At 35.7% G+C, this 15142-nt stretch overlaps 1 protein-coding gene across 2 annotated transcripts in view; it reads right to left on the bottom strand.

Moving 5' to 3' along the window:
- Positions 1-15142, bottom strand: part of CFAP47 (cilia and flagella associated protein 47) — a 275959-nt gene that overhangs the window by 11947 nt on the left and 248870 nt on the right. For both annotated transcript variants that reach the window (XM_017811012.1, XM_017811013.1), the window contains 2 exons: positions 11036-11207; positions 9384-9545 (listed from right to left, as the gene is read on the bottom strand). In XM_017811012.1, the coding sequence (XP_017666501.1) occupies positions 9384-9545; positions 11036-11207 (334 nt within the window). The remainder of the gene's footprint in view (positions 1-9383; positions 9546-11035; positions 11208-15142) is intronic.

Below are 15142 nucleotides of genomic sequence, written 5' to 3'. Positions count from 1 at the left end.
TTATTGTGTATTTTACAGTATCTTAATAAAATTTATCTGCATTTAGGCCACCATAAGGTGTGACTCAGGAAAGATGGCAGCCCATGGAATGAATACAGAATATTAATAGCATTCTTACTTACAGAGTAATTATTCTGTAGTAACTGTTTATTTATAAATATTTGTATTCTTTATATACAGGGACCTGCATACTGGTCTTCACTTTCAAACACACTCATATGCTGTTATAAATATTATAATAAATACAGAATAATGATAGAATTTGCCACTAGAAAGAAAATAATCATTTGACCTGTAAAGATATAATAACAGTGATAGAAGTAAATTTCATATCAGAGTGAAAATCCATTTTTCCTATTAAAAGCGCTCACTTTTCCAATCTCTAATCAAATAAAACTGACAAGCTACCTATTTTATCATGTTTTATGACCAGAACTGAATTTGCAATCTGGCAGAGCATTACCAGATTAGGAGGGAGTTCTGAAAGCCTTGAAATGAAGATATGGAAAATAATAAATTTCTATCACTGCTTTTACATTTTTCATATCCCATAAACTGAACACCTTAAAACATTGCAATAATAAAAATTAGGTTCCTCTATTAATATTATTTTATAGCTCTTATCGCAAAGATTTTCTGTCACAGGTCCCGCAGATCTTTTCCAATGGCTTGTTTCATGGCAGTGCTGTTGGACCCAAAGAAAATGCTAATTCCTGGTAAAAACAGTGTCTGAGTACAACAAAACAGTCTTAGGCCAATCCCAGACTGAAGCCTGTCCATCGCAGTTCCTCAGGGAGTCCTTGCCATAAATGTTCTCAGCATGAAAAGAATATTCATTTTTGTATTTTCTGGTGAGGCACTTTCTTTTTGGTCTTTATATGTGTTGCTAAGGACAAGTCTATCGCTATCTGGACAGAAAGAGAACATATGAAATTGGAACTAGAAATACAATGGGATGGTCAAAAATTAATCCACAGCACTTTGCCACCATACAGCAGGGCAAGTGTCATACACGCTTAGAGGGAACACATTTTCAGTTGATAAAACCTGAAGAAAGAAAAACTAATAGCATCCCAAATAAAAGCTGTTCAAATCTGTTTATTCATGGACTGTCACACCAGAAATATCGCTGCTTTTCAAAGAAAATACTCACAAAGAAATGAAATTTAATATTTTATGGCAAGTCATATCTCTACGGAAATGTCCCACATTTCCTGGACAAGCTCTGTTCTGTGGGTGGTAAGCTGGGCCTATGTCATCTTGTTTAAAAATAGCTCTCCTTTGGAATATGTTCTCACGAAAGGTTTTACTATATTCAAAATGCTCTCATGAAAAAAAGGTTACACTGTAGATTTACAGAAACAAACAGTGCGAGTGTAGAAAGCAGAAACCAAAAAGCTTCTGTTGCTTAAAAAAAAAAATAAAATCAAATTAACTGATATTTAGCAGTGCCATTAGATTTGGGTGCATCAGCAGATTTAGCCTAGCTTTTACTTTAGGTGACAGCAAGGTGGGCAAAACTACTGCATGTCTAAAATGACATTTTGTCTTGTGACATCAAACTTATGCTAACGTCTTTTTGTGGTGCCTAAAGCTGTGCAGCTGAGTTTATAGCCCTGGGCCATAAGCACTAATCCTGCTATGGCCTGAGTTCCCATCTGTGTGCTGTCTAAGCCTTGAATTTTCACATCTTTGTTTCCCACAAGGCCTGCTCAGCTGTGAATGCCTAGAGCATACTTACTGCACAAAAAGAGCAGGTAGGGGATGAAAAAGAAGTGATGGCTCTTAGACTGAGTAGCAGGTAGAGCACTGATCAAAAATGTCTGAGATAAATATTCAAACCCTCATTCTGGAAACAGAGACCTGAACACAGGTCTTCATTTCTAATATCATTACTCTATAGACTAGACACAGGAACATTTTAAGACAGCACTTTATCTCCAACGTTCAGTCTGTTTTCCAGTGAGTAGTTAGGGATGACAACTCCTAATAAGCGCTTTGAGTCTTCGTAAGACATACAAGAGCTTGACTCTGACTACAGATGTAATGATGAGATGCTAAGGGAGATGAGACAGGGAACAGGCCACAGGACACAGAAGACACAAAAAAATAGGGATTTCAGTCTTGAAGAAATTGTTTCTTAGCAGGGTGTCATGCAACAGAGACCTCAAACCAGTCAGAAAATACACAGGAGAAAAAGCTGTAGTTTTTGTCAGGACAGGGGGACCAGACAGTTAAAAATGAAACTGTCACAAAACTGATCTACAGTTGTGCATTCAAGATACTTACCAAGTCAGAGAAGAATAATCTTATTGCATCAACCTTGTCAGATTTTAGTTTTCATTTTAAAAAAATGGAGAAAAAAATAAAGAACTTTAAAGAAAATCTGCATACTTCTTGACAGCATAGACACAAGGTAATAGAGGCAGCTATAATTTTTTTCTGTGTTGTGTAAAATATATAAATACATGAAAACCTACATGAACACATATAGTCACACCTAAAACCTCCCTGTTTCCTTCCCCTCCACTCCCCAAAGCTTGGTAGTTTTAAACAAAGCAGTGTGGGTATTTACTGGATACAAAATGTTTCTCAGAGTAGAAACTATGTCCAAATAAGACAAATAGAAATTCTGACAAATTAAATGGGTAGCCTTAATATCACCATAATATAGGCCAGCAGGGATTATGATGAAGATACAGCTAACTGTACAAAAAACTAGCAATTAAAAAATTACACACAATCAGAAACAGGAACCTTTTACGATACCTGTAGTGCTGATAAATCATGAACTGTTTTAAAGACAAATCTAAAGATGTCCTCTCAAGAAAGAACAAGAGTGTTTTCATTGGCATCCATATTACATGGGTTACACTGGCACGCTGGGTACCTCACTAGCATAAATAAATTGCTTTCTCATTCTCATCTTTTACAATAAAGAGAAAGCCGGAGATCAAATTCCCAGAATACCACCAGAATTTCAGATATTATTGCTTTCCATGTCTGTATATTTAGTGTATAATTAAAAATTAATAATTATGTGTTTTAAAACTATTAAAATTTAATTCCTCCTTTTGATTACTCCCTCAGGTAAAACAGCTCTAGAGTCAATGTTTGGCTTGCCATTTCTAAGCCATGAAGGAAGGTTGAGAGGCAGTCTGAATTTTTTCAAGGTTCTTGTTTAACTCAAGGGTGGCAGATACATACTTTATAAAGTTTTATGACATCTAGAGTTTTGAAAACACGTATGAACCAAGCAGAAACAAATTAGTAAATGTAAGGTCAGAGGCCTTATAAACCAGAGAAAGTAAATGTATCTTCCCACCTCTATGTTCCTTAACTCCTGTCGTAATACTTTGATACTTCTATCAGACAATATGAACTCTACCTTTACTTAAATAATGAACAAGAGTAAATATTAATTTGAATTGAAATAATAATTGGACAATGAAGTCATGGCAACCTGGAAGAGATAAAACCGAGCTACTCTTCAATAGGTATTTTTATAATTATTCCTTTAGTCTTGTTCTTAAATATCAGTCTGTGTTAATCAGCGTTCTTATGTTAGATAATTTTCAAATTAGTAAACAAAAAAATAATAGCACCTTACATCTTCAACTAAAAAAAACCTTAAAATTTATGTTCCTGTAGAGGTCATATTGCAAAACATAAAATACCCCAAAACACCTGAAACTATAACCTTTATTAAATAAAGGCTCAAAATAGATTTAATGTTTCTCTTCCTCAAACTACTGAAGCAGTAAATTATTCCTGTAGAAATGTATTCCTTTACAAAACTCAGTATTTTGAAAAGCCACACATAAAAAGCAACATGCAGTGTTTTTGATCAAATGTTTGGGATTTTTTTTTTTCAATAAAAAAAGAATAACAAAATATCTGTAAAGTACATAACTGCTTCAGTAAATAAGGGATATGGTTTGAAAATGTTGCAATGTTGCAATGTTGCAACAAAATGTTGCAATTTAGTTAATCATAACTAAACTTCTTGTAATTTGCATTTAACATCTGTTGGATGACACAAGAAATTTCAGTAATTATGCAGTCAAGTCCTTTAAACTTATTAACTCTACGCATTTGTCAAATTCTATAGAATTATTAGTGATTGGTATGATAGTGATCATTTCTTACCAACTAAAAAATGACAATGGAAAAAAAATTAGGAAATCCTTGTTTATTATCAAAATTCATTATGTTTCATATCCAAATGAACTCTTGTTTAATTGACCACTCTAAATCCTAAACTCTGGACGTCAGAAAAGGTTTAACTCCAACTATCACTTCTGTGTCTTTGGAGAGCCTGGTTCTGAATTAAAGGACTTTCAAAAAATATGAAGAAACATTGCATGACAAATGACTGTTGGGGGATGCTTCACCAACCTTGACATGGCTTTTTGTCGTGTACATGTTGTAAAAGCAAAGCAAGAGCAAAGCAGGTTTCATCTTCACAAGACAATTTCTGTCTCATTCCTGTTCTACCCACGGGTACTATATTTGCAGATTGACTGACTTTTCCTGCTAAAAGCAGTCCAGGTGACATGACTGGATACAGCCCCTGGCTAAATGTGTGACAGGTATTGTATTACCAGGCAGGAAGATCATAACTTTTTGAAAGGTCTGCATCATGTGCATCATTATCGATATTTTCCACTGGTCTCCATTCAGACTCCAAAAAATGGAGCTCAGTCAACATTTGTCCTTTGCAGCTGCCCCTATGTGGGAGATGCTAAGATAAAGTATTCTAATTACGTCTTTAGGTTAATGGTAGAATTCTGTAGAACTGCTAACTAAGAGATTGGCAGAGGAATCCAGGCCTGTAACATGCACAGTGACATGTGAGTGAGCGAGGGAGAGGAGAACTTAATGAATGCATTTCCTTGCAGCATACATAATTCTGGCTCATGTTAGTTCTAAAGAAATACAGCAGTAATTACAGAAAAGTAGAAATGGTTCTTAAAATTGTAACTCTAAATATTTTTTTGTTCTTCCCTTCACAATTAGAGAGGGCACAGAAACAAAATGGGTTGCTCTCTAATTCCTCAGACAGAACTAACATTAATTTTGTGTGATCAAGAAATGCTTTTAATTGAACATTTATTCTATGCACTAGGAAATGTGCATAGAAGAAATAAGAAAAATCCTCAGTGAAAAGTAGGTTAAGACAACTAACTGAGCACATGCAGTCATTTTAAAGCCTAATTTGATCTTTACTCTCATCTCCCCAGCCCACCTGTTTGGTTGAGTTTTTTTCTCTTTATTTTAGCTCTGTTTCTATAATCAGATGGAGCTTTGGATTTTGCAGATACCACTCTGTGGAGACCACATCAATACTACTCTGCTTTTAGGATAGCAGGTGCTAAGTATGTTTTTCTGAGGTGCAGTTTGAGTTTATCCAAGAAGTTTCCTTAATATAACAAATATCCTGTTTGTGAGAAACACAGAATTTGAATGACAGGTTGGGATGGCAAGATGGACAAAATTTTACTGTATAAGGGAAGCCATATGTGACTGAAATAATCACTAACAGGTGCATGGAAAGCCAGAACTAAACTGGTGAAAGGAGACTGTGTATGAGAAACAAGAAGATAGAACAAACAGTAGAGAATTATCCCCCAGTTGGACTGAACCTTCAAAAGTAAGATAGTTTACAAAAAAATTCAAAGAGAATACAGTATTCATCTGTGTCTATCTATCCACACATTTCATGTTGGCCACTGAAGTATTTGCACTGAAAAACAAATAAGGTAACATTCTATTGTAGCTGGACATCTGTATTTTAATGTGAAGAAATAAATTCAACCATCAAAATACCTCTATACAGGAATATATAACAAGGAATAAGCTCCAAAACCCAGTTCTATATTAATACAAATGTTCTGATCCAAAACAAAATTGATTAAAAACACATTATTTTCAGTAAAACAAACAGAAAGGACTAGCTTTCTTAAGTATCACTTTGAGAATTTTTATTCTCTGTTTCAATTACAGATTTCAATATAAAATAATGGACCAATAATTTGTGATGGATATCAAACAAGCTCCTATAATTTTCATTTCCAAGGATAACATTCTATCCTTTTTGGTCAATACTGCTGTCATTCTGTAAATCATTCTGTAAACCAATACCTACACTGCATTTGGCATTAAAACAAACACTAATGTGAATTCAAACAGAGGCTTGTACTAAAGCCAGTTACCTCAGTGAAAATACTGCAAACGATTTCAGCTGGTGTTGAATTAAACCTACACTTATGATAGAACCCAAAAAAGGTCATCTATGAATTTTAAGAAGTGGCATCATTTTGTTATTTAGCAAGTGAAATCTGCTGATTTGACTCTAATCAAGCTTAATGCCAATACAAGAAACCATTCAACGTGTCACTTTTGAATTTTTAAAGCTGAAAATAAAGTATTGGTATATTTAAATATCATAACTTTTCTAGGTGCAGATAGTTTTAAAAAAATATATTTGAATTTTCCTCATACAACAAAACTGTTTAGCTGCATTCTCAGTGTCTTTCACTATTTACTGAAGCAGATATTGGGCGATTTCACATTGGGGTCATGCGTCTGTGAACTTTAAATGTACTAAGAGTGCATTACAGATTTGCATGAACTCTCAGAGCTTTCATTATTGCAGATCATTGTGAAGAGTGTAGCAACTATCTCCCATTTGTAACTGTTCATTGTTCCCGAGGCAACTAGGTCCAAATCATTAATTCAGTATGAAACATTTTGAACACATTGAGGATTTTGCCGGGGAGGGGTGGAACTAAAGAGAGAAGCCCACATTTGAGTTACAGGAGCTGTAAAGAAACGCACCCTGTTCGCTCAAAAAGATGTATAGGTGTTCTCAGTGATGCTGTGCAACCTCTCTGTCCTGCCAGAGAGAAAAAGACACATCTGCAGAGTTCCTTTCAAGCAGGTTACTCAGAAATACAGCTCTATTTCCCCCACAGTTACACTCAAGGTAGCAGTGCCATGAGCTACTGTCCAGCATAACAAAGGAATACAAGAAGTATGTATATGCAAGGTGAAAAAACAACCACCTCTCTTTAAGCACCAGAACTGATTCTCTATAGGATTGTGCTGCTGATTGTTTACTTAAGAATACTCCAAGGGGTTGATCACTTTTTTTCTAGGAGGATCTACAGGATGACACTCCATATCCCATTTGAAACTTCTAAACCATGCTTTAATATTTCATTGTTTTATTTTTAATCAAAGTAACTTGAGTTATTCAAGCATTAAATTACATCTGTAATATACAGTTTTCTTATGTAATTGCTTTTAATCTGCAGGTCCGGTATACTAAATGTTGGCTGGCTGAATATTCTACTTCTGTACAAAACCTCCACCACCAAAATCTCCTAAGCAAATCAAAGATAAGGTAAAGCAATATAAACCTTACAGAGCAGTTCACAGAATTCACAGGATCACAGAATGGGTCGGGTTGGAAGAGACCACAGTGGGCCATCTGGTCCAACCTTCCTGCTCAAGCAGGGTCATCCCAGAGCCATTCAGATGGTTCTGGAATGTCTCCAGTGAGGGAGACTCCACACCCTCTCTGGGCAATCTGTTCCAGTGCTTGGTCACTGCACAGCAAAGAAGTTCTTCCTCATGTTCCAGTGGAACTTCCTGGACACCAGTTTCTGCCCGTTACCTCTTGTCCTGTTGCTTGGCACCACCGAGCAGAGCCTGGTCCATGCTCTGACACCCCCCCTTCAGATACTTGTATATGACCTCTCAGCTGTCTCTTCTTGAGGCTGAAGAGGCCCAGCTCCCTCAGCCTTTCCTCACAAGACAGATGGTCCAGTCCCTTAATCAATTTTGTCGCCCTCCACTGGATCCGCTCCAAGAGCTCCATGTCTCTCTTGTCCTGAGGAGCCCAGAACTGGAAAAAGTTCTCCAGGTGATCCTCACCTGAGCTGAGCAGAGGGGCAGGATCACCTTCCTTGACCTGCTGGCCCTTCCTAATGCACAATGGGTGCAGTTGCTGGTACCATTTACAACACGGTAAATGAACTTATTCAGCACATGCATTACACTTTGTATTTGATATGTATGGGAGGAACACTTGTTATACAAAATAAAACTGGAATTTGTTTAACGGCAAAAGAGAATCTGTCTTCCATCGTGCCTCTTTCTTTATATAACTGTAATGACTCAGGTTTATAATACCTTTCTGGAGAACTTTAGGTATCTTCACTACTATCAAACACCTACCAGGAGATTACAGTATTGCCAGAGCAACTGCTTCACTTTTGCATCTGAAACAGCCCATTCCATTGAAGCTGTTACCTTTAACACCATGATAGGAGCCTTTTTCAGAGTCCCCAGTAATTATCATCACTGACAGACATCTAAAACCTGGAACAACTGTCCATCTTAGAGGCACAGTTTTTGGAAATAAGCTCTTAGAAAACAAACAAAGAAAAAAATTGGTTGGAACTAAAGAGACTTCCTGAGCGGAATGCTACAAAAGGATGTATCTATGATGGAAGCTAAGTGTCAATCTGCATGTCTGGCACAATTTTTATATATATATATAGGAAAAATAGTTAATTTTAAAGGGAAAAAAAAAGAAACTTAAAAACTTCCATAAGCTAAATAGATTACAAGTATTATGATTCTTTCAGGTTCACTGTTTAATATTTTAAAATTCACCTATCATTATGACACAATTTATTCCTTGACTTCCTGCTGTATACAAACGACACTATGAGTTTGATATAACTTTGTGAAAGCCTGAGAAAATAATTGATACATGTAAAAAATATATTAACAGAGATTTCCGCAGGAATTTTAAAAAAGGAGAGCAACAAAATACTGAAGAAACACACCATTATTTTAACTAGTGGAAGGACAGAGTAAAACTGAATTCATAACATGCTTACATAATATGCCAGGAACACTACAAAAAGAATGGCACATTTAAAACTTTTTAAAGCACAATGCAAAGGAATATTCTTGGTGTAAGCATTAAGTACTTTGAAAAAATCTATTAGTGAAAACATTAAGACTTTCACAGTGAGCCTTTAATATCACAACACACCTTCCTTCCCATTGTATTACACATTTTAACACACACCCAAGCCTTCTATGGTAAAACTAAGTGCATAACATAAACATTTGGATCTATTGCATTCGAGAAGCCAGAGCCCAAATATAGAATGTTTCTTTTTTTCTATAGCGCAGCTTCAAAACCACATTTGCTACTTAAACAATGCAGCACTTGAAATTAATGATGAAATAGCTGCAGACCACTTATGTTTCTGTTGCCCAAATCTATTCTAACTGATGTGTTTGAGTGTGAGTTGTACACTCAGAAAACTGCATAAATACTTGAGCATAAGGATTTTTACCTTGTCTGGCTTGTAAGCTTAAATCCAACTATAGATTCCTTATTCAGGCCAACTGCTTCAATGTTGATGACATCATCTACTTCTGGCTCCGTAGCAATGAACTGCAGTGGAAACTTCCAAGCACCTCCTGCAGTCCATTGTATCATGAGAGTTGCCGCGTTCCTTAAAATTTCAGATAAAAACATTCAATACATAGAAAGACATTATAAAACATAAACTGACTAAATTATGTCCAAAATAAAGCTTGAGTGTGTAGAAGTAAACTACAGTAAAATTAAATACAAATTACTTTAATTTGGAATATATCCTTAATTTTGCAAGGCATAGTATATATCAGGTGCACTTGACTGGACATAGACTAAATAGCACTGGATATTTACAGCAAAGTACAAAAAAAGAACATAATATGAAAGAAAAATGACTGGTACAGCTATGAGATTTTATTATTCTTCTGCTTACTCTCTCTTGAGTTTAACAAATTTAAGTAAATTTGTTTTAATAATTATTCTTTAGTTATTGTGGTCTTAGAGGAGAATTTTGTCCAGAACATGTTAGCAGTTCATAGTAGAATCAAACAGATCTGACAAACGTCCATGTACTTTATAAAAATTCCAGACTCTGATGTCTTTAGACTCTCTAAGAAAGGAGTTGGTGCTGTAGATTCTGAAGATAAAGAAACCAATTAATTGCAGTCATTGAGTCTCTGCATGAACCCTGATAAGTCTCAAGTATGCAAAGATAAAATAAACCCAAACCAAATCAGAAAATAATAAAATAAAAAGGACAGAGTAGGAATAAAAAGGGTTTCTAAATTACCCCCTCTCTGACACAATGACACTGCATGCAGTGGGAGGATAGTTTTTTCCTAAAGGTTTGCTCTTTGTTTAATTCATTAACCTTCTGGACTGCTGCAAGTAAAGAGCAACCTCCTGCACCCTAAAGATAACCTTTTTGCATGTAATCCATGATATTCAGCAGTGATTGCTCCCTAACACTCCCGGTAATGTTGGGACTCTGAATTTACTGTGTGCCTGCATTTTACTGAAGTTTCTTTCCAGCCTCCTCCCCACACACATTTCACTGCTTCAAAAGAAAAGCACAACTTCTCTCTCTCCAAAAAGAGGTCCCTTCCATAGTTTCCTTTTAAAGAAATGGGATGTGCCAATGTAAGTCAAAGAAAATCCATCATTTCTCACAGTACAGCTATAAAAGAGGATGTTTTCCTGTGGATCATTGTTACCAGAGCACTAGAGACAAAATTCAGATTTAACTATCCCGTCCAGCCAAAGAATATGCACATATACTCATCTAGGAAAAATTTTCCAAGACTGATAGACCATCTTGTCTGTATGCTTTTCATGAAATTTGAGAACAATTAATTTCCATTGAAAGTCTTTCAATACTCCAATGTTTAGAAGTAAAATGGGCTTCCACACAGGCTATGGAAGTAACCCAACAGAACTATCTCACAGGCATTAAAAAGAAACACTATTATTATACTGAGAAGCAGAAAGTGAGAAAATCTAAAATAATAGATCTCAGAGGTGAAAAAAAAAATGAGGAAAAGAGTGAAGGGAGGTGCTTATGGAGCTAAAAGTGATCAGACAGGAGTTCATTACATGTCCTCTTGGCAATAAGGAACAGGAACTTACCTCATTGGTTTGTTAGGTGCAAACACGACACTAAAGATCAGTGTTACGATTCCAGATTCTGTATCCCACTCTTTTTGAACCAGATGCATACCAACCAAAGATTCAAGCTGAGATCTAATTTCATTTGATTGATATTGCAATTCATACAGAAACTCCGCTGTTGCAGAGAAACCTAAATGATACAAGAGGAAAAGATCAGTCTTATTCTCACAGTTGGCTGCCTATGAGTTACAATTCTTTCATTTGTTACTAAAAATGACAGACAAGTAAAACTAGTAATTATCTAAAACTTGACTGATTTCCTTCTGACTGCATAGCAAAATCTTCCCATTTCATATGACAAGCTACTTAGGATATGCAAATGATTACAGCAATATTGTTCTGACTACCACTTCTGTATTATGCTGAGATATTTCTAGTGCAACAGCCAAATGAAAACTGCAAGAATGTTTGAGTCATGCCACTGGGACAATCAAAAAAAAAAAAAGCCATTAAGGACATGAGTGCCACTGATGGCTGCAAGCCTGAGAAACAATACAGAGAAATAATGAAGATGTCACTAGTAGCCTCTTCTCCCCTGTAGCAGCCATGATAGGGCCAAGTAGTAATGACATAAGAATAAACAGATGAGCTTCTTGAAATCAAATGTGTCCTGCAGCTGTAATAAAGAAAACTGAGATGTTCAGTATACAGTAGTAATTTGTGCACAGAAGGGAACATTTTTATGAGGAAAAGAAAATCAAGCTGCTAATCTATTTAAAAGTTTTACATGTTTTATGGGTGAGAAGTGCTTTAACACAACCACTAAATCCTACAGGAGATTTTGTTTTACTGTGACCACATATCTCAGGACACATTTTGAAATTGCACAGCTGAGTACAATGTGTTGTACAGAACTGCTGTGTATCCATCCCTGTACACATATCCCAGCTACAGAGTGCCAGTCAGCTGCAGAGTTAATTCCTAAGGCCTTCTGACTTGGAATTCTAAAATACAGTCTACAGATTTGTTTACATAAAAAGTCAAAGAGATGATGGACTGTGAGATAGTTAAGGAAAAGCTTACTTTGCTTCTGCCAATCTGTAAGACTACCCAAATTTAAGTGAGTATTAACCCTTCTTATGCTTCTAGTCCTTCCTCCTTCTCTGAAATGTTCATATTCCTTCTTCTCACTTCATCAGCTGACAAAAGGTGTGAACCTTTGTTGCCTCGTTTTTGAACACACAGATCAACCCCCAGAAATGCAGCAGCTTATATTGAAACATTTCTAACTCTTTAGATACTTCACAAATCTCTGTACAATTCCTACTAAAGAGGCACACAGAGAAGCAAAATATTATTCCCAACATATGGGGTTATCAGTCATAGTAGATACACACTGAGTACCAAATATACAGGATTTTCATATATTAATCCAACTATCATATACGCACTGTATTACAATAAATGTATTTTGTTACAATGAAATTAAACATGAACACTTTCCCTACAGTTTATAAAATTTAGAATCATCCTACACTGTTCCATGCTTTCCTGTTTCTCTGTTTGAAAAATATAATGCTTATGCCAAGCATTGATTCCAACACAGCCCAAAGCCTTTAGTAGTCACTCTAAACAAATGTTTGAACATGAAGATTAAGACATTTACAATCAAAGGGAGGGAAAGGATGACATCATTTGGAGCATTCCACAGTGAAAAAAATTGCAACTTTTGAACACGTGTTTCTTTCAGCAGTTATGCCACACAGTAATACTCAGGAAAATCTTATTTTATAGTTCAGATGCTAGGAAGAAAACATTGTGAATTACATGTTGCTTTTAGTATCCAAAGACATTTGGGTTTGGTTTGACATGTATATAGAATCTTCTAGTTAGTAGCAATTAAATATTTATATTTTTTCTGCTCCAGGCTGTTTTGTAACCTATTCTGTGCTCATATTGAGTAATTAGTTAAAATATTTCAATACTTTCAACAGATAAGGAAAAATAATGCATTTATTACTGCCAATATTTGAAAGCCTAGTTATGCTGGTCCCTTAACTGGTTTTGATCTAGGCTCCTGATCTAGTTTAGGACTGTTCAAAAATGAAAAATATAATTATATTTTCATCACAGCTGCCCTGAAGACTATTATATTAGGAATACTTAGGAAGCCTCTGTGAAATGTTAATATTTGATACTAGACAATTCTGTAATACACATGCTGCTTAAACAAACTGGCAGAAGCCAGAGGAAAAAAAAAGAAGTAATGAATCATGGCTAGTAAATTGTCCAATTTGTCAAATATTCAGAGTTCTCTTGACTCTTAGAATTTCCACTTTCAATTGCAATGGTAAAAGAAATAAAACATGGAGACAGAATTAATATTTTCTTTGCCATAAAGCCCAAAACAATATAACACACTGTTTAAATATGCCTTGACCCTTTAGCCCAGCTCTTTGTATGCTTTCATTCACTAGTTTTCTTTTTAAAAATTACCATTTTTAGTACAGGTAGAATTCTTGTTTTATCTAATACAAGTTGTAAAATAAACATGCTGATATAAAGTACACCCCAATTAATTCACTTCTGCTTTGTAAATAGAGAGCAGCAGGGAGAGCTTTAGCCACACCTGACTCAACACAAAGATTTTTATCTATCCAAACACCGGGAAGATAAAAGCATGCTATTTATATACAGCTGGTTACATCCAGGGAATAGAAGTTCTGATTATTAAAAACATTACTTCCTCACATTTACTCAATAATACTTTGCATTATCTAAGAAAAGGAGTAAGAATATGTTTTGAGGTAACTATTCCAAGACAATTTTTTCAAGCATTAAACATTTCTTCTTTTGAAAGGCAATTAATCTCAGTCTTTAAGTGTTTTCATTTGTGCAAATAATGATTTCCAAACAGGTAGTATGCATTTAGGCAACATTGTGGATGCAGAATTGCTGAAGCAGCTATGTTTAAAAAACAATCAGGTTTTTCAGCTATACAGTTCAATAACTTGGCTGACATTTATTTTCAAATGCTAGTAAGGACACTTCCTAAAAAGCACTAGAATAAAAGTATTTGGTTTGTTTAAATAGCCTCTAAGAAGATGAAAGTATATAGACCACTTTAAAAAAAATCCAAGGATTTTACACTCTGAGCATATAAATTGAGAAAATGTGAATTTTTGTGTGAGTTACATTTACTGTAACACTAATTAATAGATGTCATGCATCTAAAAATTAAAAGACTAGTCTAACAGGTTCACAAAATAAGGATCTCAGAAATTTACATGACTTTTTAGTGGAAAAGAACCTGTATTCAAACTTCAGAAGAGTTGATAACAAAGACGTTTGTAGACAGGCCGAATGTCTATAGAAGGTACTGTGAAAGGCCCACTGGATATATCTGACCTCGAAGAGAGTTTCACTCTGTCATTAGAGAAGCCTTTGTACCTTCCTCCCGTTTTTGAAAAGTGAGTGTTTGATTTCACCGAAGCCCAGCTCATTATAGAATGTGTTTTCTGATGATAAAAGTCTGATGGACACTGGCCTGTGAGGCTGCAGTCTCTCCTGGATACCTAAGGGAGATCAAGCTGCCTGAGCTTTCCACACGTAGTGCCTAACCTGTGGCAGACTTGGTGACATAAAAATGGCACAGGGGAGGATCTTCTCAAGGGGCTCTCTTTACTTTCACACTATCTCCCATTTCCAGTGAGACAGACAGAAATTAAAGCTGTGATGGAAAGATGCTCAGAATACTGAAATGCTTATCCCCGTTACAGAGGCTTTTCCTTGGATGGATGCAATAAAACAGAGATCCAAGTGAATTCACTTAACTGGCCTGCCTCACCTCCCTTTCACCTGGCTGCAGTCTTACTTGCAGTCATTTAATAAAGGAGGCCAGTGCAAACACCAAATACAAATATGCAGTGAAAGCTCAGCCTTTCATAAATTTGCAGTTTCATGCTTTTCATAAGCCAGATTGTTTTCATTCGGTGCTGAATGTAACATACTGCACTCTCTCACTGATTTTTTTCACTGGTTCTGATAATTTTTCAAGGCTAAGTGTCTATTCTCGCCCTGACACCCTACAAAGATTTTTTCTCCTCTTGAGCTAATAGTCTCTAA

This window comes from Lepidothrix coronata, unplaced genomic scaffold (genome assembly GCF_001604755.1).
Source record: "Lepidothrix coronata isolate B3197 unplaced genomic scaffold, Lepidothrix_coronata-1.0 Scaffold30, whole genome shotgun sequence".
NCBI lineage: Eukaryota > Metazoa > Chordata > Aves > Passeriformes > Pipridae > Lepidothrix > Lepidothrix coronata.
Note: the sequence above shows the minus strand (reverse complement) of the source record. Positions and strands in the feature narration are given on the sequence as shown.